Below are 27,638 nucleotides of genomic sequence, written 5' to 3'. Positions count from 1 at the left end.
CTTTCACCTACCTGAACACAAAGTGTCCTTTGCTTTGTTCCATACACTTGCCTCCGGATAGAATCTCTGAGATGCCTTTGTGTTCAGTTTGTCACAGGATCTGCTTTCCCCATTCTTACCAGAGCCCTGCTGAAGATGCAGGACAGTCAAGCGTGTCATCTTTATTGCCCCAGATTGGGTGAGGAGGATTTGGATGCCCATCTCTTTGAACTCAGTACTTGGTTTCTTCCTCCTATTTTATACAGTGTAGACCTGGGGTGGAGGTCTGGTCCTCCGCCCCTAATCCCTAAACACTTCAACTGTATACATGGAGGAAGAACTTTTGTTTGCCCCTAGAGATGGCAATGTCATATTGGTTGCCTAAAAACATGCTAAACAAATCAGCCTATGGAGGCTTCTGCTTCGGATTGTTTGCCTGGTATGAGTTCAGGCTCTTGAACACTTCTACGGCTCACCTCTGTGATATTCTGTGCTTTGTGTTTGCCCTTGTCCATTAAGGGCTGACAAGTTTCACTGTGAAAGGGTACCCTTTTCTGCCTCGTTATGTCTCCCTGATCAACCCTCTTTTTTCAAGTCACCCTTTGTAACACATTGTCTGAAAGTCTTGGTATATATGTTTCCCCACTCCCTTTAATTGTTCTGTAGTAGGATTTGAATTTGATGTTAACCTTCCTTATAACTTTGATGTTCAAACTGATGCACAATCATTCGCTTTAGTATGCTTATCTCAAAATCTTTATTCTTGGTGGCAATCTCTTCAACCTATGGAGTCAGTGAATTGCAGGCAGTGGCAGACAGCCCCTATTTACTTTTTGTTTGTCCAGGCAAGCTAGTTCTTCCTACTTGCCCGTGCTTTCTGCTAAAGATCATGTTGACCTTCCATAATGCCTGCCCATCACTCTTCGCCTCCCACCCCAGTAATGAATAGGAAACATTACACAGACTGGGCCCTAGAGTGGCCGCTTCCAGAGTGGATGTTCAGCTCTTTGTGTGCTTTGCTGGTGCCGAGGAAAACAAGGCAAAGCCTTCACCAAACATGTATTTTTATGTTGGGTCATGAATTCACGTTGGGTCACCCAATTTATCAAGATTTGTTTCACCTTAGCCAATAAGATCCTCCAGCTGGCATTCATACATTCCCCACAAGGGCCATGGCAGCTTCTATTGCTCTTATTAGGGGGTTCGCAGTGGCTGATATTTGTGGGATAGCCTTTTGTTCTTAATTGGGCACCTTTGCCAAACATTGTCTACCAGGCTAGGCATCCAGTGGTAGTTTTTAACCAGGGCTTTGTGACATGACTTCCTTGGTTAATCAGCACTACTCAGTCACACATGATTGTCATAACGTACAAGGCAAGGAATATGCAGGACATAAATAGCAGAAGGAAAAGTTGCTTACCTTCAGCAACAGAACTCCAGTTGTACACTATCTTCCTGCAGATTCCTCATTGTCCACTCCCTTTCCCTGATTAATTAGTGCTCCTTGTAAGACAAGGTATCCAACCATGTTATCTACTCTTACGGACATTGAAGCTCTCTTGCTCAAATCTACGAGTGTTGAAAAAAAAAAAGCAATCAAGGAACTGACTCCTGTGCCCCAACAGTCACTTCTGGGGCTGATAAAGATGCAACTGGAGTCACGTAGTGCCTCCCAGCAGTGCTGGAAACCTATTGCTGGGAGAGAGAGAGCTTTCCGGACCCAGTCTGGTGCTTGGTGGATACTCATAAGGTGAAGAATCTACTGGAAGATATAGTACCCATGAGAAATATTGTTTCCAAAGGTGATAACGTTTACTTATGGCTCATTGCTCTAATTATCTGCAAATGTATTCCTGTGATTTAAGGTAATGCACTTCTGTGATTGGGGCAGGGAACACACGCCTCTTAACATTTTGAATTGTGCATTTGTTATTTATTATATTATTAGTGGTATTTTTTGCTTAGGGGATGTTCTGGTTTTTGCCATTACCAGTTCTGGATTTTAAGCCCATGTGATGTAATTTGCTTGTGCACCTGTGAAACCCAGAGTTTGCACCCATCCAAAGTAATTTCTTTTGTGCCCCTGTCTGATATGGTTTTGGCATCCCTCTAGTTTAGTACTTTTGTGCCCCTGTGATTTGGGCATTTGTGTCTGTATTTTTGGGTTGCGCTCTTATGATTCAAGAGTTTTGCACTCCTATGGGCTTAAGGATTTTGCTTCCCTATACTGAAGAAATTTTTACTTCACTGTATAGGAGAAATTTGCACTCTAGAGCTGGATTTAATGTTTTGTCTTGCTGGGGTTTGGGGTTTTGGTCCCCGGCTATGAGGTTTTTGCATCCTTGTAAGTTGTGGTGTTGTGATCCAGTAATTTGGCATGTTGCATCTGTTTGATGAGGACTTTGGTGTCTCTTGTTTGAGTGGGTGATGTAGAAAGATGCACACCTCTGAGCTACAGTTTGTGCATCCCTATGTTTTAAGAATGTTGCCATCAAAGAGCTTAGCGCTGTTGCATGTGTGTGCTATAGGGTACAGTATACCTCGCATTTCAGTTATTTTGCCCTGTATTGTATTGTAACATTTGTTTAGTGCTTGCTATCTCGGTGTGGGGTGCTGAAGTGCTGTCCTCTATGAGTAGTACGTTACACCATGTAGGGTATATGGTTGGAAGGGTGCTGTCTTGTTATGATCATATGAGGATAGGGTTACCATGTTTTCCATGTTAACCAGTGAGTTGCAGTTATAGGACGCAGGTCTTAGCAGCATGCTGGGTGAAGAGATGTGAGAGAAAGGCATGCAGTTTATGGCTTTTGGTTAGCTGGCAGCTTTGATAAGCTTTGCAAGTCTTCTAATAAAAGTAAGTTGTCAGTAGCCTCTAAGCATAATACTCACCCAATGCATTTTCGTGGCATTTACTGTAACATCAGATCAGTACCGACACATGCGGTTGAAATTTGAGACCTTCTATCGCCCCAGATTTTTGCTTCTTTACAGAGACTTGTTTGAATATCTCATCCCTCTCCTGCATTCCTATTGCACTGTCCAATAATTACCAGTTAATTAGACAGGTCAGGGAAGACCAATTGGGAGGTGAGTGGTAATTTGTGAGGTGGGTGGAGTGCTTGCCATTGTATTCTGGAATTGGACTAAGTTTCAAATTATTGAATCCTCCCTAGAGGATTGGGCTGAAATCTGTATTTTCCGATTTGAGTTGTCATCTGGTCTCCATTGGAAGGGAGCTCTTATCTACTGGCCACCTGTTACGAAGAAAGATTTCAGCCTTCTTTTGGCTGAAAGTATTGCCCCTTTCATACTGTTCTTCAGCAATTTCTTTCTGCTGGGTGACTTCAGTTTTCAGGGGGAAGACTTTACTAACGCAGACCCATCTTTTTGAGGACCTAGAGATGCTGGGCCTTTGATAGACTGTTACAGGTCAAACAAACGTGCCTGGACACAACTTAGATATGATTTTCACTATCTCTGCACTTTTAAAAAGTGAAGATCGTCGGAGCCTCTGGCCATAGGACTGCGATCTGGGTTGGATGGGTGGGGCATCCGTGTGGGGCCAGAATGCATATAATATCATTGTATGCTGATGATGCCCTGGTGTATGTCACTGATCTGGAGCGAGCGGTCCCCCTCTTCTTGGGTTTGATGGATATTTTTGGACAGATATTAGGCCTCTGAATCAATCGGCACAAAACTGTATTATTCCCAATGGCAGGAGTGTCGACAGCGGCGACTCCTGACCTACCCAGTTTGGGGCTGTCTTGGGAGACAGAGTCCTTTACATATTTAGGCGTTCGAGTGACGCACTCCCTGCAGCTGCAATTTACGTTAAACATGGGGAGAGTATTGGAGGGCCTCCGATCCTCTGTTCAATTCTGGACCTCCCTTCCATTATCGGTTATGGGTAGAGTCGCACTCAGCAAAATGATTGTTCTCCCCAGATCCCTGTATGTTATGCAGAAATCGCTCTGTGAGCTTCCTCTCTCATTGTTCCTGCAGCTGGATAGATTATTACTATCCCTGGTCTGGGCGGGTAGGCGGTGCAGAGTCCGCTTGGAGTTACTGAAACTGGACCTGGCTAGTGGGGGTCTGGTCTGCCAGATCTCTACCTATATTATTTGGCCGGGTTACTACAGTATGCAGTCCGGTGGTGTGAGGATACTCCTAACTGGGAAAAAGACTGGCTCGATCCGGGTGGAGCAGCTCCCGCATATATTGATGGGGGGCTCTAGGGTTCCGCAGGTTACACCTTATCTGATAGAACAGGTGTCGAGAGCCTGGGAGAGTGCGGTTGTGCGGGTTCTCCGCAGGGCCCTATATGCGCGTCTGCTACCGTTATGGTGGGCCCGGCCCTTTGTTAAAGCTGCTGAGGTGATGGATTTTGAGAAGTGGCATGCAGGGGGTTGTAATAATGCGGGTGACCTGAACCAAAACTGCACATTTATTACAAGGGAAGAAGCGGAATCCCTGTTAGGAGTGGGCAGGGGGCAGTTCCTACAGTATGCGAATATTTCGCAGACAGCCAGAGAGATTTGGGTGACTTTTCCGGAGGAGCCGGCTGAATCTCACCTCCTGGTGACTGTTACGGATCTGGGAGGTGAACGCGGTCTCCTGTCCCGAATGTATAAAGCTCTTAAGGGAGATAGGCTAACTGTAATGCAGAGAATCAGGGGCTGTTGGGAAGCTGACCTGGGTGTAGCGCTCACGGATGGGGAATGGAATAGGTCCTGCTTGTTGGTACAGGATGCGACTAGCAATGCTCGGTTTAAATTGACACACTTCTATTATTTGCATAGAGCATACCTGACACCCCAACACTTGCATAGAATATCCCCCTCGAGACCTGACAGCTGTGGCCATTGCTGGATGCCGTCGGCTTCTTTTGTTCATATGGCATGGGTCTGTAGCTCTGTTCAACCCCTTTGGCATCGAGTAGTGGTGGCGCTTAGGGAGGTCACGGCTGTGCGAGTGCAGGTAGCAATGAAACACTCTTTACTGGGTCTGCTCCCTGTCCCTAAGACGGGTCGTAAGATGGCATACAGATTTGCGCAACTGGAGCTTATCTTGGCAAAATGGTGTATTGCGATGTGATGGGCTAGCCCACACCCCCCGCTGCATGCTGATTGGCTGAAGGACTTGGCTGAATGTGCCACCGCAGAGGAATGTCGCCTGCGTAGGATACGAGTGGATGAACCTGCTGCCCGAGACATAGAGCGCTGGCACGACTTGATTACTGAGTTATCTGGGGTGTGGGAGAGTGAGGGGGAGGACCTCTTGACAGACGATTCCAACTGCTGAGCTCTGGATACAGTTCGTCTATTCACGGAATAAGGTTAGCGGCTATAGAGGCATGGCTACGAGTTGTGAGCTATCAGGGTGGGTGTGTTGCCAGGGTGGGCTGTTGATGTGGGGGTTGTCCCGAGTGGAACTCCTCCTTGTCCTGGTCACTGATTTATATATGGACTGTTTTGTGGTAGCCCCCCGCCCTGGGCGTTTCTTCCCTCTCCCCCCTCCCTGGCTGTGTGTACGTGGTACCTTCGATGTCATATGGACGTTGTTGCTCACTTTATCTGTTCTGTCAGTGCTCATCATAATCACAGTGTTCTGCTTTGTTTAATAGTTGTGGGACTGAAATGCACTGCACAAATTGTATAGTGGTTGGCGCCACTAACCGATGTGCCCATTATGTTGATTATGATGGACTTGACCCTGTCTGATACTATAAATGTTTATTTCCTTATGCTTACTAGGTCGATGCACAATACGTGAACCTGGGTGGGTACCTCTAATGAGTACAGTTGTTGGATGGTCAACTGACAGTATATCTCCTTCAGTGTAATATGTTATGATGTCGTGCATGGTTATATGAGTCCCTTTCTATGCATAAATAAACAAGTTAAAAAAAAAAGTGAATATCGTCTCCCTCTCACTCGGATGGAACATTATCTGATCAGGTTTCAGATTGAAAGGGTGGGCGTCATATATCAGCCAGCCAATGTGGGGCCTAAGGCCTATAGAGTTTGAGTGCCATCTCATTAGATGGGTTTTCGATGGCTTTCAGCCTGGGAGTGGTGACTCCTAATTTGGATATTAATGCAGCGCTATCTAGCTATCATAACGCTCTTATGTCAGCGTTCAACAAAATGGCTCTACTCAAACAATCTAGGCATACCTCCTCTAGGCCACATGCCCAGTGGTTCTCTATGGACCTGAGTACTTCGAAAGCATGGCTGTAAAAGGCTGGACAGATGTTGGCACCATACTAAAACCCCACCTGGTACAGCTGCACTCAAACTTGGATTATCTCAATACAATGCCCATATCGGGAATCCCAGAAGAAGCTATATATCAGGCAGAATTGAGAAGGCGGGTAATTCTACCAAAGAGCTTTATAAAGTGCTCAACTAATTTACCAAGCCTTGTGCCTGTTTTTCGGATATCCCAGGCTCCCCACAACTATGCAACTCTTTGGCTGCCTTCTTTAAGGATAAGATAGAAGATATATATATGTTGTTCCCTAATAGCCAAAATCAAACTAACTCAACCCTTTTAAGTCTGCCTCCAAGGGTCGCTATCCAGAACCTAGTTAGGTTTGAACCTTGCACTTCGGACCAAATTCAGGAGCTACAGATTAATACCAAATCTGGTTCACTTGCAGACTTGTGCCCCCTAGAGTCTCTGCGAATCTTGCAACCTTGAAGGCCTCTTTTATTCTTTTGTTATTCAATCTCTCATAAGAATTGGCCACAATTCTTCTAGCTTGGAAGCCTGCGCCAGATTCCCCTGTACTGAAAAAATCAAATGCGTATCCAAACAGTCTGTCCAACTATCGTCCCATATTACTTCTACTGTTACTAGCGAAAATGCTGGAAAGCTGTGTTAACAAACAGCTTATGGCATACCTGGAGGACCATAAGATTCTGGACCCCTCACAATCAGGATTTCAAGCCGCCTACAGCACAGAGACCACGCTGGTGGCAGTTAAGGATACTTTCTGCCGTACTTTGGATACGGATTTCCCTGCCATGCTTGTGTTGTTAGACCTCTCAGCTGCTTTCAACACTGTTTCTCATGCAGTATTGATCAGCACACTTCAGGCTCTGGGGGGGAAGGCTTGTCTGTGGCTCACCAACTTTTTAGAGTGCTGCACCCAAACCATCATGTTGGGTTCATTCATATTGCACACTATTTCCTTCAACAAGGGGGTGCCTCAGGGCTCATCTTTGAACCTGACTTTGTTTAACATCTGTGTTGCAAACCCTCCCCCCCTCCTCCCCCTCCCCCCCTGCCCAGATTGTTAAATCTTATGGCTTTGAGGTTATCTCATATGCTGATGGCACCCAGCGTATCATTTTGCTGGGGCAGGACATTGTTGATGCAAAACATTGTTTTCAAGATTGTCTGAGGAAGATTGCAGCTTGGATGACTACTAATTGTCTCCAGCTGAGTGGTGGGAAAAAAATGAAAACTTGTTGTTCGGAAAAGCTCAGGACCCCCAACTGGTGGCCCACAGAGCTGGGGGCAGCTCCTTCTTCAATTCATGCCATAAAAAAATCTGGCCGTTAAACCTGACCAGGAATTTTCCATGAAGAATCACATTGTTCCAATCTGCGGTTCTTGTTTTGCAACATAGACTTCTGAGGAAGGTTTTTCCTTGTTTGCCATCTTCTGCCAGGAAAATGTTGGTCCAGACCTTGCCTTAAGCTGCCTTGGTTACAGTAAAATGACACCTTACTGTCTAAGCTCCAGGTGGTGCAAATTACTGCTGCCCACCTGGTCAGTAATCTTCCGGCTGGCTTTCCTTCAGTTCCTATTCTCAGAGATCTTCATTGGCTTCATATTAGACAGCGTATCATTTTAGGCCGAGCATAGCAGCATGCAAGTGCTGCTCTTCTGGACATGTGATCTGGGCTTTAACCATGCCCATCTCACGCCCATCACTTTCATTGGTTCCTGGGCCTGCCTTTCAAAAATCCCTTGATGTTGGTGGTAAATGCTTTACATTTGTCCCGCCTTGAGGCTGGTTTGTTACTGTTTTGGAGACTAACCCTGTTACCTGGATTATTGCACGGTCAGCCATGTAACTTAGTGTGGCACTATTTTTCTCTTTTTCCTTGCCATTTTGCGCTGCATGGCCATATGTTGTTTCTTCCTCTTTCTTGCTGTTTCTTTGCGATGTCTGTGGATCTCTTTTATCTAGTTTGTTTTTGCAGTTTTATGTAGCACGAACTTGACACGAAGGTATTGGAACGCTTTATTTTTTACAATTTTATTTGCAGTTTTGTATAGCACAAACTTGATGCACAGATATTACAGTGCTTTACATGAGCGCCGGTTACATTACACAAGAACACATTCATTTTTGGTAGCAAGGGGAGATTGAGTGATTTGCCCAGAATCACTGGATGTTGAGCCGGCGCCGAGACTCGAACTGTGTTGCCAAGCCCCAAAGTCGGCAGCTCTGGCCCTTACGCAGCATCCTCTCCTATAGGGTTCTTTGTCTGGTGTGTGTTAAGGCAGTCTGGGAATAACTTTTTTTTTTTTTAACATAGCGCTTGGTAATGCAGGTTCCGCCACGTCATAGCGCTGCAAAACAGGTGCCATTCTTAGCAAAATCACTATCATTCATTTGCATTAACCTTGCAGAGAGGTAGAGGTGAAAAAGCTATATCAGGATTGTAATCTGTGACATTCTTGTTCTGTCAAGACCTCTGCAGTGGGTGCATTAACCAGCTGACTTGAATAGAGCTGAACACTAGGCGATAGCACGTGCTGTTCATAACCTCCGGAGGGTCACCAGTCAAGCACATAGGTTAGTTTTAGACGAGAAAATGGCGAAAGGTGTTGTCTCCAAAATGGTGGAAAAGGAGTTGCAACTCCAGACCCAAGCAATTCATGGACTCAAGATTGATAGCAAAAAACATCTAGCCTTGCTATGTAAATTGGGCCTCTTCAATTAGAGTTCAGTTAGTAGTGGCAGCCAATTTCCTAACCCTGTAGCGCAAAGAAGCTAACACAAAGGTGCCACAGTGAGAGCAGCAGAGTATCTTAGGGAACAAAAGTGGAGCAAACTCCATCACTTCCTACTGTCAGAATTCACTGGTGTCATGGCTTTGACATCCCCTCACAGCTACTGCAACTTTGCAGATGCCACTTCTGGAAGCGCTGCCTAAAACAGCACTCGAATAGCACTGCTTCCTGTTTGAAGAGGCCCCACCTCAAATACCTCTCACAGTCACTGTCACAGACGCAGAGCGCTTCCCCATCACCCTCTGGACTCCTGTGTATAATATCACAGTCAATCTGTAGGAATGAGGCGAAAACACTCCCAAGATGGCGGCCTTGCTGTGTCCTCTCTCCTGCAGCGACAGGTCTGGGAGGGTTGCTGTGGCACCTGGCATACATCCACTACACTCCAAACCAAAACACATAGGTAAAAAACATTGTCATTTACAAGGCCAATAGCTCTAACTCTCTCAAATGCGAGACCTATTGCATTGCAAATGCTTGTTTAAGACATGTTGTCTTACCCACAAGTTGTTGATGGGCAGAGCCCCTTCAAACCTAAGCGATAAATTGCATCAATACCGTCCTTCCCACACTTTAAGATCTAGCAATAAGAATCTACTGACTGACTGTGTTTGCACTCCTAGATATCGTGGCAGAGCCTTCTCCTTCAAGGCTCCTACTGCCAGGAATCAACTCCCAGAGAGGGAGTTGATTCCAGGCAGTAGGAGCCTTGAAGGAGAACTTTGTTGTTGCACAGATTTCACTAAATTCAAGAAAATTATGAAAACATGGCTGCTTCAGTCTCTGGTTGTGAGTTATGTGTTGGCTGAGCACCACGCTATACCTCTTGGTATGATTTGTTGCGCTTTATCAAGTTATATTAATATAACATATTAACACAGGTTCCTTGTGGTATTTCTTATTATCAAAGTCCACTAAGCCAAGGTTGTCCATTCTGAGATTTTTGTTATGTTCCTGAGTAGGCACAGGGTGGAGGATAAGATGATCAGAAGATCTGCTGAGATTAACTTTGTTACAGTCGTCACTCATATGAATATTATTGTGAGAAATTGAGCGTTCATAGGTGGGTTCTTGGTACCTGCAGTGGTGAAGTAAATTGGAGCTCTCCGGTGGCTAGCAGTATGTGGCAGATCTTCTCAGTTAGCCCACGGTTGTTTAGTTGATGATGTAGTATTGGTTGCTGTGGGTTGGTACAGTACTGAGTGGTAGGTAACAGTTCTATCTTATTTAATTGCAAAAGGGCCAAGCAGTAGAAGGGATGTATTACAATCAGTTATGTAACCGCTTAGAGTTACAGTGTTAGTATTAATACGAATTACATTATTTTAAGAAACACCATATTGGGCTGTTGCATATCTGGGACTCTAAATTGTATTGAATGAGTAATTATTGTTCTGATGGATACAACTACCTGTGGATTCCTCACCTCATGAATACTCCCATGGCGCCAGCATTCGACGGAAATCTTCTTACTAGTCTCTGCACGTCGACGAGGACGTCACTCTAGCCCACGCGACGCCGTCTGACGTCATACAGGCAATAAGAGGTCCTCGACGACGTGCGGACGTCAGTTCCCTTTTTTCCGTGCATTCGAAACGGTTATCTTCGAGGGAGCAACTGTTACTCTTGCGGTTACAGTGTATATCTTGCTGCGTAGTCTTTCGCTGTGGTAATAATGTCGCAGAGAAAGTCTGGATTTAAGCCTTGTCGTGAGTGTGGAGGCAAGATGTCGGTGACGGATCCTCATTCCGATTGCCTTTGGTGTTTGAGCTCCGACCACGACGTCTCGACTTGTGATTCATGTCAGCACATGAATCCAAAGGCCCTCAAGGAACGTGAGGCGAAGCTGTTTATGGCCAAGTCAAAGGAGAAACATCACAAGAAGTCTTTTTCCCCAAGACATCGACGTCATCGAGACTCCCGGCGCCGTAGAGAATCTCGGCGGCATTCAAAGGAGACTCGTTCCAGGTCTCCGGATCGGCGCCGAAGGACATAGGAGGTCAGTCCCACGGTTACGCCGCATCCTTCGACGCCGTTGCCCTCTCCGGCGTCTCCAACTTCACCTGGACAGGCGTCGGTGATTGAGGTATTGGAGCCTCAAGTGTTTTCTCCGGCGCAGACGCCGAGGCCGGCGTCGGGGTCGCCTCCGAGACAGGCACCCCAGTATCCGGCTTTTCCCACCCCTGGAGCCGATAGTTCCGCATTCTTGAATGCGATGTATGCCATCTTCCAACAGATGGCTCCAGGGGGTGCTCCGGCTGGGCCTTTGGCCTTTTCTTTGGGTGATCCTGCGCCTCTTCGGCCGGCACCCTTTATGCCCTTTCTCCCGTTTGGGAACGTGGGCTCGGCGCCAGTGTCGGCGCCGGTGGCTTCAGAAGGATTGGCCCCGGGGATTTCCATCCCGTCGACGTCGGGATTTCGGCCTGTGACTCCGGTGGGTCCATCTGCTTCAGCTGCTCTTCCGTCGGCGCCGAAGTTACCTGTGGCGTCGGACGCGGCGTCGGTGGCTTCTGAAGATCGGCGCCGATCTTCGACTTCGGCGGAGGCATTGTCGACTCCGCGTATTGAGCAACGACTTCATTCAAGGAGACGTGCTCTCCGTGTATTAGAAGAGCAGGAGTACCAACGAGCCCTAGAGGAAGGAGAGCTAGAGGACTCGGGTGATGGGCTGCGTGGACTGGAGTCGGCCAGTGGGCTGGACACTTCCCCTGAGTGGGACCTTTCGTCCCCGGGGGAATATACTGAGGAGGCTGCTTCCTTTCATGCAGTGGTACGGAAGGCAGCTAGTTTTTTGGACCTGCCTTTGCCGGTGGTGGAGGCAAAACAAAACCTTTTAACAGAGGTGTTACATCCGGCCTCAGCCGCGGCAGAGCCTCTGTTACCATTTAATGACGCTCTGCTGGATCCGGTGTTAGAGGTGTGGAAGAGGCCGGCATCTTCCCCAGCAGTTCACAGAGCCGTGGCCAGGAGGTATCGGACGGCTCCAACTGACCCTGGTTTCCTATCTAGGCACCCTACGCCGGAGAGCTTGGTGGTGCAGGCCTCCTGTTCGTCCAAGTCAGCGCCTGGTTCTTTTCCGACGGTGCCTGGGGACAGAGATTCAAAGAAGCTAGAGGCGCAGTCGAAGAAGATTTTTTCGTCCTGCAGTCTGGCGTTAAAAGCCACCAATGCAACCTGTATCCTGGGGAGGTATATTCATGCTCTGATGGATGACATTTCCTCTTCGTTTACAGAGCTTCCCCAGGGTCTTTTGGATCTTGTCTCAAATGCCCAGGCTGCTGCGACCCAAATTATCCAGACGGGACTGGATACCACCGACTCGGTAGTCAGGGCAATGGGCACAACTGTGGTGGCAAGGAGACAGGCCTGGCTCCGTAACTCGGGCTTTTCGGCAGATGTACAGTCCACATTGTTGGATCTCCCGTTTGATGGGGACAAACTGTTTGGAGCTAAGGCTGATTCGGCCTTGGAACGTTTTAAGGAAAGCAGGGCCACGGCTAAGTCGTTAGGGCTCCAAGCTCCTTCTTCCACGGCCTCTTCCAGATTCTTCAGGAGGTTTCGTGGATTTGGGCGAGGCTCTTCCTCCTCTTCCTTTCGGGGGAGATATCAGCAACCTGCTTCTTCCCATCCCTATAGATCTTTCAGGGGGAGAGGTAGGGTCCGCACCAGAGGAGCCTCTCAGCAGCACTCTGCCTCTTCCTCATCCTCTGGCGGGGTGCAGCAGGGGAAGCAGCCTTAGGCTTCCACCATTTCCCACTCACTCCTCTCCTGTAGGGGGAAGATTACAGCATTTTCTCACCAAATGGAAGACTGTTACATCGGACACTTGGGTTCTCAGTGTTGTGGGAAAAGGCTACACCCTTCCCTTTCGGGAGTTCCCGCCCCTCATCCCGCCCCGCCCTTCGTATTGTTCAGAAGAACACCTCCTGTTGCTAGAACAGGAGGTGCAAGTCCTCCTTTCAAAGGGCGCGGTGGAGTTGGTCCCGGAGCAGGAAAGGGGTCGAGGAGTTTACTCAAGGTATTTCCTGATTCCCAAGAAGGATGGTCGTTTGAGACCAATTCTGGACCTGAGGATCTTGAATTGGTTCCTCAAGCAGGAAAAGTTCAAGATGCTGACCCTAGCACAGGTGCTTTTTGGCGTTGAACATGGAAGACTGGATGGTGTCTGTCGACTTGCAGGATGCTTACTTTCATATCCCGATACTCAAGTCACACAGGAAGTATCTCCGGTTTGTGGTGGGATCGCAACACTATCAGTTTGCGGTCCTTCCGTTTGGTCTTACTTCAGCACCTCGAGTCTTCACGAAGGTGATGTCGGTGGTTGCGGCAGAACTCAGAAGGAAGGGGATAGCAGTATTCCCTTACTTGGACGACTGGTTGATCAAAGCCAAGTCCCCGGAGCTTGTGTCGCATCATCTGCAGTCAACAACCCAGTTGTTGTTCGACCTGGGTTTTTCGGTGAACGAGCCCAAATCTCACCTAGAGCCCTCTCAGCGCCTCCTGTTTATAGGGGCAGTACTGGATACAACATTGGGTCGGGCCTTTCCTCCGCCTCAGCGGATTCAAGATATTCAGGATTTGGTTCCAATGTTTCAAAATGGAGCGGTAGTTCCAGTCCTCAAGGTCCTTCGTCTGCTCGGTCTTTTTGCCTCCTGCATTCTGTTGGTCACGCATGCTCGCTGGCACATGAGGGCTCTTCAGTGGTGCCTCCGAAGGCAGTGGTCTCAACACAGAGGGGATCTAGAGGGTACTGTCAAGATCTCCAGAGATGCTGCTGTGGATTTCAAGTGGTGGATTGCAAGCAACAATCTTTCACAAGGAAAGCCGTTCCAGCAGTCGCCACCAGTGGCCACAGTCATAACGGATGCTTCCACTCTAGGGTGGGGAGCTCATCTGGGGGATCTGGAGATCAAAGGTCTTTGGTCTCCAGAGGAACAGATGTTTCACATCAATCTGTTAGAGTTACGGGCTGTACGTCTGGCTCTCAAGGCCTTCCTCCCTTCCCTTCGTGGTCAGTCGGTACAGGTCCTAACGGACAATACTACCACGATGTGGTACATAAACAAGCAGGGAGGAGTGGGGTCGTACCTTCTCTGCAGAGAAGCTCTTCGACTATGGTCCTGGGCAAAGGACCATCGGATTTGCTTGATAGCAAACCATCTGGCCGGAGTTTTGAACGTGCGTGCGGACAGTCTCAGTTGCCACTTCTCGGCAGACCACGAGTGGCGTCTCCATCCAGATCAAGTCCGTTTAATCTTCCAGAGGTGGGGGTTTCCTCGGGTAGATCTGTTCGCCACTCGAGAGAACGCGCATTGTCCGTTGTTCTGCAACCTTCAGTATCCGATGCAGGGAGCGTTGGGGGACGCGTTTCAAATAACCTGGTGCGGCCAGTTGCTTTACGCGTTTCCTCCCATACCCTTGATTCCTCGAGTATTGAGGAAGATTCGCCAGGACCGGGCTCTAGTCATCCTAATAGCTCCGGATTGGCCAAGGAGGGTATGGTATTCCGACCTTCTCCAACTCTCAATGTGCCCGCCGCTCCGTCTCCCTTTCAGGGCAGACCTCCTCTCGCAGTCGCAGGGGCAGGTTCTACACCCCAACCTCCAGAGTCTGCACCTACATGCCTGGAGATTGAACGGGGCAACCTGAGTTCCTTCTCTCTCCCGCCTGAGGTAGTGGATGTTATATTAGCGGCCAGGCGACACTCCACTAAATCTATCTACGCTAATAGGTGGTCTAAATTTGTTGCGTGGTGTGGAGAGAGGCAGATTGATCCTTTGCATGCTCATCTATCGGACGTTTTGTCTTTTGCTCTGTCTCTGGCGCAGAAAGGTTGTGCAGTGGCTACCATTAAGGGTTATTTATCGGCCTTGTCAGCCTTCATATGTCTTCCAGACCAACCATCTTTATTTAAATCCCCTATTGTTATCAGATTCTTGAAAGGTCTTCTAAATCAATATCCTCCAAAGCCATTCGTTATGCCGCAATGGGATTTGTCCTTGGTCCTGACTTTCCTTATGGGGTCCTCTTTTGAACCTATGCATTCTTGCCCCTTGAGGTATTTGGTTTTAAAAACAGTCTTCCTGGTAGCTATAACATCAGCAAGGAGAGTGAGTGAGTTGCAGGCCTTATCAGTAAAGCCCCCTTATACAACTTTTTATGGGGATAAGGTGGTGTTGAGGACCAAGGCTGCTTTCCTCCCGAAGGTTGTTTCACCCTTCCATTTGGCTCAGGCAATTACTTTGTCCACGTTCTATCCTCCGCCTCATCCTTCCAAAGAGGAAGAAAGACTGCACCGTCTGGATCCAAAGAGAGCGTTGAGCTTCTTTATTGATAGAACAAAGGATTTCAGGCTGGAGGATCAGCTGTTTATTGGATACGTGGGCAAGAGGAGAGGAAAGGCAGTCCACAAGAGAACACTATCCAGGTGGGTTGTTCTTTGCATTAAAATATGTTACTCTTTGGCAAAGAAGGATCCTCCTGAGGGCATTAGAGCTCATTCCACCAGAGCTAAGTCGGCCACTTCGGCCTTGGCCAGGGGTGTTCCTGTGGTCGACATCTGCAAGGCCGCAACTTGGTCGTCCCTTCACACTTTTGCAAAACATTACTGTTTGGATTCTGAGGTTAGAAGGGACGGCCATTTTGCACGGTCAGTGCTGCAGGATTTCTTGGTTTGACCATTTAGGCACCCACCGCCGGGCGTGGTACTGCTTTGGGACTCTATTCATGAGGTGAGGAATCCACAGGTAGTTGTATCCATCAGAAGAACGAGTTACTTACCTTCGGTAACGACTTTTCTGGTGGATACATTAGCTACCTGTGGATTCCTCACGGTCCCACCCGCCTCCCCATTGCCTTTTTGGTCTTACCAAGTAATCCTTGAGTGCGCTCCTCTTGGTCTTTGAGGGTGCAATAGATGTGTATATAATATATTTATATATATATGTATATATGTATATATCTTTGTGTATATACTTGGTGTGTGTATATATTTTAAAAGAGAGAGTTTTATATATATATTTATATAAAAAGATTTACAGTTATTCATACAATGTTGTGTATTTTTACAATATAATGGGATGTTGCCTTGCTCTTTCATTGCATTGCCTGGTTGTTCTCATGCACGTAAAAAATGATTGGTACTGACGTCCGCACGTCGTCGAGGACCTCTTATTGCCTGTATGACGTCAGACGGCGTCGCGTGGGCTAGAGTGACTTCCTCGTCGACGTGCAGAGACTAGTAAGAAGATTTCCGTCGAATGCTGGCGCCATGGGAGTATTCATGAGGTGAGGAATCCACAGGTAGCTAATGTATCCACCAGAAAAGTCGTTACCGAAGGTAAGTAACTCGTTCTTCTGTGCTCTATCTCAGGGTTGTGGGCTGGCGTAATTATATTGAAACCACTATGTTTTCACCTTTTTACTGAAGTGTAAGTGCTCTTAAATGCTTTGAATCTTGGCTGGTAGTGAGTTGCAGAACTTAACAAGTTGCCTTGAGAAAGCGGTGCGTACTATGGATTTCATATACTAAGACTGCAGCGCAGTGCCTTATTTTGTTAGTATTGCTTGAATTGTATTCGTAGTTATTGTGGCCCTTTCCCACGTGAGGCTTTGTGGACGAAGGAGAGCGTCTTGAACACGGCACGTCTAGCTACAGGTAGCCAGAGAAGTGTTTGCAGGACTGGTGTCATGCGTTCTCTGGGGTGAAGACAGAGAAGGAGTCTTGCAGCAGCATTTTAAATTTGTTGTCTTTTGTGTGTGATGAAACTGGGGGTTGTGACATACTTGAGCTATTGTTGGTGTCCAAGGTGTGGGAAGATGTGTTGCACTGTTTGCATTGAGCAAAAAGGTGCTCTATGTGACTTTTTGACATGTGCCACTAGGGTTTCGCGCCCTCTGTCTTAGGGTGTTCTGTACTTGTAATTTTCTCCTTTATTCTCCTGGTTCTTAGGGCCGTTCGCCCGTGATAAAGTTGGTATGCGACACTTGGATTTAGGAGATTTCCTTCCTCATTATTTACCTTAGGTTTGAATCCACGTATGTGGTAGCATGGTTCCTTGACGTTTGGGTTCGCGCTCTGTTAAGAGTTTTGGGCGCGGGTGTACCTTTTGATTTGGGGCCTCGTCTCGCGTGACAAACAGAAGGAAAGGCCGTGCCTCGACAGGGGAGCGCGAGGTAGAATACAGAGCAGCCGCTGCCGCCCCTAATGGGATTGAGAGCAGCATGTGCGAGTGTTTCAGAGTCAGGAGCGAGCAGATGTTGGTATAAATTACCTCAGTGTCTGACGTGTTGCAAATTAAACGCGCGGCTGGCATCGGTAAACTCTGCCCCCAAGTTAGGGGGGACCAGGGCTTTGATTACTGTCCCACTCCGAGCAATGTCTAAGCTACAGCAGAACCCGGACAGGGCAATGAGCAAGAAAATGTGTCTTTGAATTAATCAGTGCTTCTGACGCCCAATGACGGATGAAGGAGAAATGCGCACCCCGTGGGCGTCTGATATCTGATGTGGCGGGGACTCGTGCATTGATCCCACCTCCTTCGACTTTGGGCACTAGAACATGCACTGACCGCAGGGACCCACCTCAACCAGTGACCACTGGGTACAGTTGAAGTCGTATCGTTCTGTACGATGCACTGGCCTCTGGAATCACACACCCTTTTACTTACAGACGCGCCGCAATCTCTGGGCAATTCGCACTGACCTATGATCAAGGCCGACGGTCCCATCAGACAAGAGAAGGCAGCCCCTGTTCACCGATTAGTGAAAAGCCAGGAAAATTACCTATTCATGTCGTGTTGGTATGTATCTGTGCTTTTAACAACGCCCATCACTACCACTCGTTCGCGGGCTTGCCCTTCAAAAATCCTTTGATGACATTGGTAAATGGCTTACGCTTGTCCCTCCTTGGGGAGGTTTTGTTATCGTCTTGGCCATCGCCAATGTTACATGGCTAATTGTACTTTTGCCCATAAGTTTAACTGCAAGCGAATTTCTTTTTCCTTTTGTTTGACTCTTCACGTTGATGCTGATAGCAGCCGTGGCGCTGTGAAGCGGTCGCTTATGTGAAACTGGTTTAGTTTTAATTTTCAATTTATGTGGCAAGAAGGTTAGGAGTTAATAACACAAATAGCTCTAACTCGAACAAATGCGAGAGCCGTTGCATTGCAAAGTTGGCGGAGAGTGCTGCAGAGGTGAAACATTTTTATTGAAGCTGCAACCATCCAAGCACTGCTCTTGCCTCTGAGGAGCATTCATTGCTTAATGAAAACGCACTGAACTCTGGGAGGGCGAAAAGGGCTACCCTGACATCTAACGAGCGCTACATGACACGTCCTTATGCAGTGCACTCGTTCTGATTTTTGCAGAATTCACCCTAACTCAATGCTTCATTTGAGCCGGTTAGTTTTGCCAGCACTCTTTTTTTGGAGCGACACATGCTTTCCCTTATCAGACACTGACCGAGAGCAAGAGAGGGAAAACAAACTAATGGGAAAAAAGGGGGAAAGAGAAAGACTGGAAACCTGTCACAACAGGAGAAAGCAGGGGTGAAATAAAAAGTCATGGCATATCTGACAACAGATTAAAAAGGCATGAGGTACATTTAAGACTAGCAGCCTCGGTATTCCCATGCCGACATTTCAAAGGGCCGGCCGTGGGCTTCTGAGCAGAGTGGGCACCAGCACCTTATTCTGTCACAAATTAATCACTGCCCCAAATATTGGAGCAAACTTCAGGTGTGGCAGCCATTAGACAAATGGAGACATTTAGATTTGGCTGCCTAGTTTGCTGATACAGTGACTGTCATGATTCTATTGTAATGGGCGCTTTGGAGTGCGAAAAGGTAAGTAATAATCGGTGTAGATGAATTGTATCATACTGCCATAAAAAATAAATTTACATCTGATGTCATGCGTGAAACATTTCACGCAACTGAGACATAAAAGGAAATAAGGAAAAACATTTTAAGTTCAGGCCCGGTTCCAGGAATCTTCATCTGGATGGGCCAAGGGTACGTTCGGGTGGGCAATTGTGGGCACAAGCTTAGTCAATTCTGGAGGTAGCTTACAAGCCCAAGATTTACATCATATCTTCTTCCAAACAGGCATATAGTACATCTAGAGAGTTATTTGAGAGTAAGAGCTGATGTCTATACTCAAAAGCCTCAACCCTTATAATTTCCAGCAGTTCAGGCTTCAACATAAGCACCTGGGTTCCAAGCAGATTGTAATAGAAGTTCAAGGTTAAGGGCGTCCCGGTCACCACACATAAGCATTGACATTTTGCCCTAGGAAGGCTGCCTCCTTACTCCTTGCAATTTGCCTAAAACCTATTTCTTTGCATACTGTGAACTTTGTAATTGTTTATTTTTATGTCACTCTTTTGTGGCGTACTTACAATGATAAAGTTTAAAAAAAACAGCAACACATTTGAAAAAAAAGAGAGCAGTATTGTTGCCAACTAAGAGCAGTTTTCATGCCTGCCAAGTGTAAAACCAGTAATTTTAATCAAACAAGTAACCCTCTGGGGCCATATTACACAGAATGCCTCAGTTACAGAAGGGTCTGCAGATACTTGTACAGCCCCTTCTGTCATACTGATAGCGCTGGCACACATGAATAGCCAGCACCGTTTTCAGAGGACAGTCCCTTATTTGCATGGGGTGTGACCCCTCTTCCCCCCCCCCTGTGCCCACCTATATCATGGATGTGAGCACAGAGGCAAACAGGCACACAACATGGGAAACAAAAGCAATCATTCAGACTAACAGAATACCCCAGCATGGTTAGGGTTTGCACCAGTCTGAATGAATGCTCTATAAAGTGCATCTACTTATCTCAGGTCATGTCATGTTATGTTGTTTTATAACGCACACTCTCATCCAGGAGGGTATCTTGGTGCTGAGCAGGTATGACGTTAGCCAAGCCTAGGGCCTAAAGTGGTTACTCGAAAAGCCAGGTCTTTAGCTTCTGGTTGAATTCAAGAAGTGAGGAGGAGGCTCGGATGTATAACCGCATGTCATTTCATGCTTTAGAAGTGATGTAAGGGAAGACTCAACCACCGGATCTGGTTTTCCATTTGCATGGGATGTGTGCAAATAGAAGTCTTGCTGAGCTTAGGTGTCTTGAAGGTTTGTGAAAGCAAATGGTATTGTTGAGGTATGCTGGCAGTGTGCCTTGAAAGTGTGGTTGAGGAGTTTGAAATGGGCTGATTTGGATACTGTTAGTCAGTGTAGCTCCTTGACGTGCGGTGAGGTGAGATGTGTCAGTGTCATGGGAGGTTGGCAGTGATCCTGGCTGCCGTGGCAGCCTCCTTATGAGATGCTTATTTATCCCAGCATATAAAGTGTTCTGGTAGTTTAGATTGCTGGTGGTAAGAGTGCAGGTGACTATTTTCTGTGGTTGAAAATCTTCCTCAGCATCTTCAGTATGTGGAAACAAAGGGCAATGATGGCCCGATGGTTCTTGGCTCGGGGTATTTAGTTCTGAGGTAAATTTAGATAATTTGTATTATTGCCACGTGTGTATGTCATCCTACATTGCAGAACCCATGGTATCCCTTTATTGGACTGAATTATGATCAGTCCTATTGCGAGTAGCTGTGGTTAGACAATGAGTATCACCAGGGCCAGTGAATTTATGCGGTAGGGGAGGACCAAACTATGCAGCAAAAACTGACTAATTTATGCAGCAAGAAAATGCAAATTATGTGGTATAATCCAGCAACATTTTGTGACAGTATTACTTCATTATTTATTTTTACACTTGTTAACACTGTCTGGGCCTAGGTGGCACCTCATTAGTACCAGTTTAACACACAGGTATAGCAATAAGCAACTGAATGGTGAACAGTCAACCTTTGCAAAGGGTCTACAACTGCACTGCAATGTGTACTGCAGCATTTTTCGTAACTTTTGATCCCTTTAAGCTAAAAACATTTTTTTAAATCTGCAGATTATGCAGCAGATGATAGATTACCTGGCAAATGCAGCAAATCAATACATTTGCGGAAAATACCACAGCCATAAAACTGCATAACTCTAGTGGCACTGTCTGTTACCTGGGAATGTGCAATGTACCGTGCCAAGATATCAGAAAATAAAATGCTCACATTTGAAACTGCCATACTGATGAAAACAAATTCAGCCCAACACAGTATCTTACTTGAGATAACACAGTTATTTACTTCACCTCAGCATCTGGTAGAGAACAGACAGACACGCTTAGCGTCTGATTCACAAATGTGAACTTATACTTTTGTGTACGTTTATTATTTTTGTTGTTGTTCATAAACTACAAGTTTGATTTTACGAATAGTAATTTTATGACAGTGGAAACTCTGCACTCATGGCAGAGACTCTGTACAGAAAAAGTTAGGCCTGTCCTATCTTTTCATGTGCTGAGCTCTATATCCCGACTGCAGCTTTTCTGAAGTCATAAAATTATGTATGTAAAAATAAACTTGTACTTTGTGAACACAAAAAATAGTAAACTTAAACAAAAGTGTAAGTTTACCTTTGTGAATCAGGCCCTTATTCTATTAGGCATTGTAATTTCACATTAACTCTCATTTTCATTTATGATTCCCTCGCACTGGTGGCTGCTCATCCAATGAGGCATGTACTTCTACTATCTTAATAGTACAATGCATACCCCATCACATAAACACTCTCAGAACACCCTGTCAAACCATAATTGAGGTGCATAAGGCTGTTCACAGGCCTGGGCCCTGATGACACTGTACCTGCTGCATCATTAGGAAGCATATCCCTGTCCCTGTTCTCCCAACTAGAGATAGGGGCCACTGCAAGCTTGATGTGGGATTCAGCCTGAAGCCTTGCTCTGGCTCAGACTGAGGTCCTGTTGGAACTTTGAGCCCACAATGAGCCAAACTTTCATGTACCTTCTGCCTGCCACCCTCAGTCTACCCAGGATGTGGGGTTACGGCAAGAGCTTCAAACTTTGGAACTGAACAAGCGAGGGCCGAGTCTCAGCATTGGCTCAACATCCTGTGATTCTGGGTAAATCTACAGTGCTTAAGAGAAATGAATGTGGCCTTGTGTAATGTAACTGGTGTTCATGTAAAGTGCCTCAATCCATCAAGGTAGGTTTTGCACCATATAGAAACTGTAGAAAACTGCACAAAGAGGTAAAAACAAACATTAACATAAAAAGGAGAGACAAACGGATAGCCATTTAGTGGCTGATTTGTACAAATTGAAAAAATAAAACCAGGACAGAGTCCAGATACTTCACTCAAATTTTGTGATCTGGGGCAAATATTTTATTTCACCAAAACTAGTTTCTCATCATATTCGTGCAGGAAAGCGCGTTCAAATTTATGAATCAGAAAACGAATTATACAAAAACCTGTTGTGTTTGATTTGTTGCACTGCTCTATAATAATCTGGGCCACATACAGGGTCCATGTGACAACTCTCTTGCCTGTTGGTTCACTAATTGCACTGTCACCAGGGTGAGGACAGGGGCAGGAATGACTGTAAGCACATGTTTAAAAACTATCACTTTTAATAAGTACTTGTCAGTGCAATGCTATGTTTTGACATATTAATGTCAAAGCTTCTATGTGTTAAAGAAATACACCTTTTTTTCTATTTCGAAGAAACTTTATCATATTTTACGTGATGTCTGTTGTATGTTTTACATAGCAAACATTTTTAGGGCTCGGCTCATGCCTGGGTTCTAAGAGCCAAGTCAGGCCCTTATCTCAGTTCTCCTTGTTAGTTTGTGGGTTCCCCCACCTCCACCCCCCAAAACACACCGCCCTGTTGCAGTTTTAAAGAAAGTGAAAAATTCATTATAACATTCTGACGTTGAGATGGAGAAAGCACTTACCAGGTGCATTCTCCATGACCTCTTCTGTCGTGACAGGGTGTGTCAAAGGTCATGCTTGGGTGGGCCTGGCCCACCCGGCCCCCCTGCTAGAACCGGGCCTGTTTAAGTTCTCTAAAAATACATAAGATTGTTTAATAAAAAAATAGATGTCTACGCTATTATGTGTATGTATCTTAGTGGTGATTTGTCTTTGCTTTCTTAGTGCTCTGAGGCTAACAGATGAGAGCATATTAGCTTTTAACATATTTTGAGTCCTGGCACCAGGTTGAGTAATGCAAACAAATGATGCCTCCTGAATACACGTTATGTACGTATATCTATATAAGGCATGTAAATGTGCTGACAGGTTTGTGTAGATAATAATACAGAGACTTGCTTAGACATTTATGGTCATCGATTTGATTCCCAAAGGGGAGCGGAGGTCTCATCCTTCCTTCTCTCTTCTGTTGATAAAATGAGTACCATACAGTTGGGTAATAAACATGAGTTCGTAAATATTAATTTAACAAAATGTAAATTGCACATTTTTCCGTAAATTGTTCTGACTTTCACATGTCAATATAAATAAGAAATGAAAGAAACATGGAACTGCTCATCAGTTGTTCTTGTTGTGTATGATGTGTTCTCCAGGTTTTGAACGTTTTATATTACAAGATAAAAAAGCTGTTTGGCTTTGTACCGAGGGACTTGACCTTGGTCGTTGGGACATGCAATAAAGTCCCTGGGAGTTAGCACTGGCCATTGGGACTCCGACCCTTTCCCAAATAGTGCCTGGGCCCTGGCTTCTTGGGATATATGCCTTTGAGCTCTATATGCATGTATGTCACCAGACTATAGGACATGGTGTTGGCCCATCTCCCCTTGAACATGCTCGGTGACCCGGGCCTTTGCCCCTTCCCTTTCATCCTCCTTGCCCTGTGGGATATGTACCTTGAATTAAACCCATTTGGTCATGCACCTTAGCTACCTGAGACATGGGGCCTGGGTCTTGCTGTACTCCTCTTTCACGTGCCGTAGGCCCACAAGGCATGTACCCTGGCCCGAGCCCAGAGGTCATCGACTATGACTCATTGTGACCTACAACCTTGTGCCCTGTGGCAAGCGCTCTGACTCGGAGATACACCATACAGCTCTTGCATCTTGAACACTTACTTGGGGAAAGCATTTGGATCCTTACGACAAGCACCAGGACATCTCAGTCATGCACCTTGCCCGGAGTAAGCCCCTTCGTAGCCTCGGGGTATGCCCAGCACCAAGAAAGTGCTGTGTGCATGACTCAAGAGATAAAAAAAGATTTTGTATGTATAATGCTTAATCCCACTGTCTTGCCAATGCTGCGTCTGACTTCAAAATCACGCACAGATATCTGCAAAGAGCTCTTAACTCACTGAGCTACATTTTTTGTGGTGGGTACGATCAAACACTGCCATCATGTGCTCAATGGATCCTGATCCCACCCCCAGAGGCCACGTGCTCTGACCCCAGGGTTAGCCACTTCCATCTCCTAGAGACACGCGGTGGCCTCTGGACATGGCCTTACCACTATGATAGGCATGGTGATCTATGGGATGTTCATCCTGAATCTAACAATGCGCTAGTTCCTTTAAATCTTCTGGATAATATTTATGGCAGCTTGCTTTTTTATATAGCTGTAAACAAAACCGTTCTCTTGTTTGTAAGAACTGGAAATAACAAGTGCTGCTATCCCTTAATGTAATTGGAACACCACTGATCAACCTTCGGAAGGTGAGAGGCAGAGATGACCTGATTCCAGCTCGTGACCTCAGAATTAGGGAGTGCAAAACTCACGTAATTTGCTCTTGCATAATTATGTGAAAATTCAGAAAACGTAAGCAAAATTACAAACAGGTATGCAAAATGGAAAACTGCCATTTGAGCTGTACTTTTGTGCGAAATGCGTCCTCACGTCCACTTTGGACATGACGATGCATTTCCCCCAAGAAAAATAGCGCAAAAAGAAAATCACAGCAAACAGCCTTTTGCGTTGTTCCCATGTGTTCTCTGTACATTTTTACCGACGTGGTATGATTTCGGGACTTTTTTTGTAGCAAGAGCAACACAAAATTACCGAATTTATGTAGTTGTAACCCACATTTCGCCCGAGCCTACTTAAAATTGCACATTGATGTAAGCACGGAGCGCCTCCTGTCCTAAATTGGCACTGTAGACCCTTAAAAATGATGGCATACTTGACGTATAGTGGTGATAAAGTTCTAATTGGGTAAAGAGGGAAATGAATAGGGCATGGGTAAATAAGACACGCAATAACATGGAGGCAGTTTAGCAAAGGACCGAAGTACACACTTTGGGCACTACAATAAGCAGTGGTTGATTACAAGACCAGGATCTTAACTTGTGTTGTGGCTCTTATAGGTCCAGTATATAATGATGGCTTAATGACAATGTGTATTTTTAATAACTTGTATTATTTGTAATTTCAGCAAGAGAAATGACCCGCGGAAAATTTCTGAACATCCTGGAGAAACCAAAAAAATAAGACTTTAGATGAAGACGTGTATCTGGGAATATGTAAACACCCCGTTATAATATGGAGCTTATACCTTGATGATTCTTCAAATTATCTGCTCTGATTTTCAGGTCAAGTGGTCTCCGGGTCTAACATCATATCGGTTACATTTCTACAAGTACTTTGATTCACAGAGCAATTGCTTCCTGTCTATGAAGTGACTAATCCAACACCGTCAGGCCTTTGGAGACAGAGTAGACATTTGATTGTGCATGAAGCAAGTAAGCAAATACGGATCAGTTAGTACCAGTCAGTGATCGAATATCTATCTACCAGTCTGTCAAATCACGAAGAAAAAGGCTTCAAGACCATTAATGCACAGCAACCTTCTCAAAGGCCATCAGCTGACTTAACAAAACTCTACATTTCCATATACTGATTGCTAACATTTTCATGAACATCAAGTGATTGAACAAACATATTTGTCTGAATCCAGAACAGACATTCACTAACTTTTAAAATCTTTGAGCAACCAGAGAGTGACAGCGAACACACATCTGGAAGTCGATCAACTTACTGAGAAAACACTTGCTGGTCTCTGAAGTCACTATAGTCCAATACAAATCCACTTAAGCGTTTCAACAAACAACTTGGCATATGCCAAGTCCCTGAACAAATACCTACATTCACACCAAGTCACTGAACAAATGTCTATTTTTCCATCGGGTCTCTTAACAGCATTTTCACTCGCATCAAGTGACTGGGACACTTTTGTTCCCATCGAATCTCTGAGCAAATATCTGCGAATTATACAAGTCTTTAAGTAAACATCTGCAAGTTCGTCAAGTTACTGAGCATATACCTACATTCCGATCAAGTCACTGAGAGAGCATCTTTTTTTCACGGAGTCTTGTAAAAAAAATATTCTGGTCTGTAATGTCACGGAACTAACATCTAAACTTTCATGGCCACTCAGAAAACATTTGCAGACCCTTTAAGTTTCTGTAGAAAAACTTCGTCAGTCAAGTCAATTAGCATACAGCTAGATTTCCCTTCATGTTATTGAGAAAAAATCTGCAAGTCCATCAAGCCAATGAGCCAAACATCTGCAGGTTCTATGTGCGATATCAGTGTTAAGCTACTGAGGAAAACACCTACAAGTTCAGCAAATCCGTTACCAAACTCCTTAGGTTCATTGTGCTATAGAGCTAAACTTTTCAGGTCCAGCAACCGAAGACTGCTGGAAGAACCTTTTTTCTGAGCATGGCTTTTAGTCAAGCTTGAACCAACCCACCTCACAAACGTTTCTACAGTGCTCTGCTAAAGAGTGTCATGACCTTTTAATGGTTTAATAAAAAAACTTTCTATCTGTCAGTAAGATTTGAATTAAATGAGCCCTACCACTGATCATAATCTGGAAAGCCTGAAATTCTGCTCTCATCCTAGGCTCCTGGGGGGATACAACAGACCTCTTGTCAAAGTTTGTGCATGCATTGCTAAGCCCAGCGCATTGTGCCACTGCTGATCTATTAATTTAAGCATAACCATCCTTATATCTGCAGGTAAGCACCTTGAGAGAGACTACATTTAGAAGAGCCACACTGAAAAAGGCAGCATTAATTTCAGTGAACAGTCAACAGTGAATCCTTCCTGAAGGAACATGGGATACTTCGAAATAACAACAAGAACATTACATTTGCCATACGTGGAGAGTTACTGCGTTCATACTAAATTGGTTCAGCAACCCAGTATTTAGTAAATAACTTATTTGACCTCAACAAGAACACAAGTAGCAAGCAGTGAACAGGAACTGTCTGAATTGATAAAGGACATTAATTTGCTGAACCTTTCTGTGTGTAATGAAGTCCTTATGGGGCTCGTGAGCAAACCATCGGATGTGTCTGTGATATTCCTGTAGGATTCCTGACAGTGTCAATTATAGAATTTTAGGTTTTTGACACACATTTGTGAGAATAACTGACATTGTTAATAAATTCTGATAGAAACTGTCTTTTTTTATTTACTCTTTTTTAATGCAGATTTTTCAAATTGTTCTCCCTGTTGTTTTTTCAGATTTTAAATACATTTAACCACTCCTGAGAAATACTGAAAAAATAGTTTGTGGTTGTAGGAAATGAGGTTGCTCAGTGGGGCAAATTCTTCCACCACCGCACAAAACTAGCAAGTAGTCAGGCAAACATTATTTTTCATCTGCTTCAAAGAATGTGTGTTAGGGATCAGTGATACCAACACAAAATTTGTCAAGAAACTACTCA

At 45.5% G+C, this 27,638-nt stretch overlaps 1 protein-coding gene across 1 annotated transcript in view; it reads left to right on the top strand.

Moving 5' to 3' along the window:
• The window catches only part of LIN52 (lin-52 DREAM MuvB core complex component), a 261,161-nt gene extending 233,788 nt beyond the window's left edge, over positions 1–27,373 (top strand). Inside the window, exon 6 of the mRNA XM_069208503.1 lies at positions 25,337–27,373. Within this exon, the coding sequence (XP_069064604.1) occupies positions 25,337–25,392 (56 nt within the window). The 3' untranslated portion in view covers positions 25,393–27,373. The remainder of the gene's footprint in view (positions 1–25,336) is intronic.
• Positions 27,374–27,638: the final 265 nt, after the last annotated feature.

The sequence above is a fragment of the Pleurodeles waltl genome, chromosome 9, assembly GCF_031143425.1.
Source record: "Pleurodeles waltl isolate 20211129_DDA chromosome 9, aPleWal1.hap1.20221129, whole genome shotgun sequence".
In the NCBI taxonomy this organism is placed as follows: domain Eukaryota; kingdom Metazoa; phylum Chordata; class Amphibia; order Caudata; family Salamandridae; genus Pleurodeles; species Pleurodeles waltl.
The sequence above is the reverse complement of the archived record's forward strand: the minus strand, read 5'-3'. Positions and strand labels throughout refer to the sequence as shown.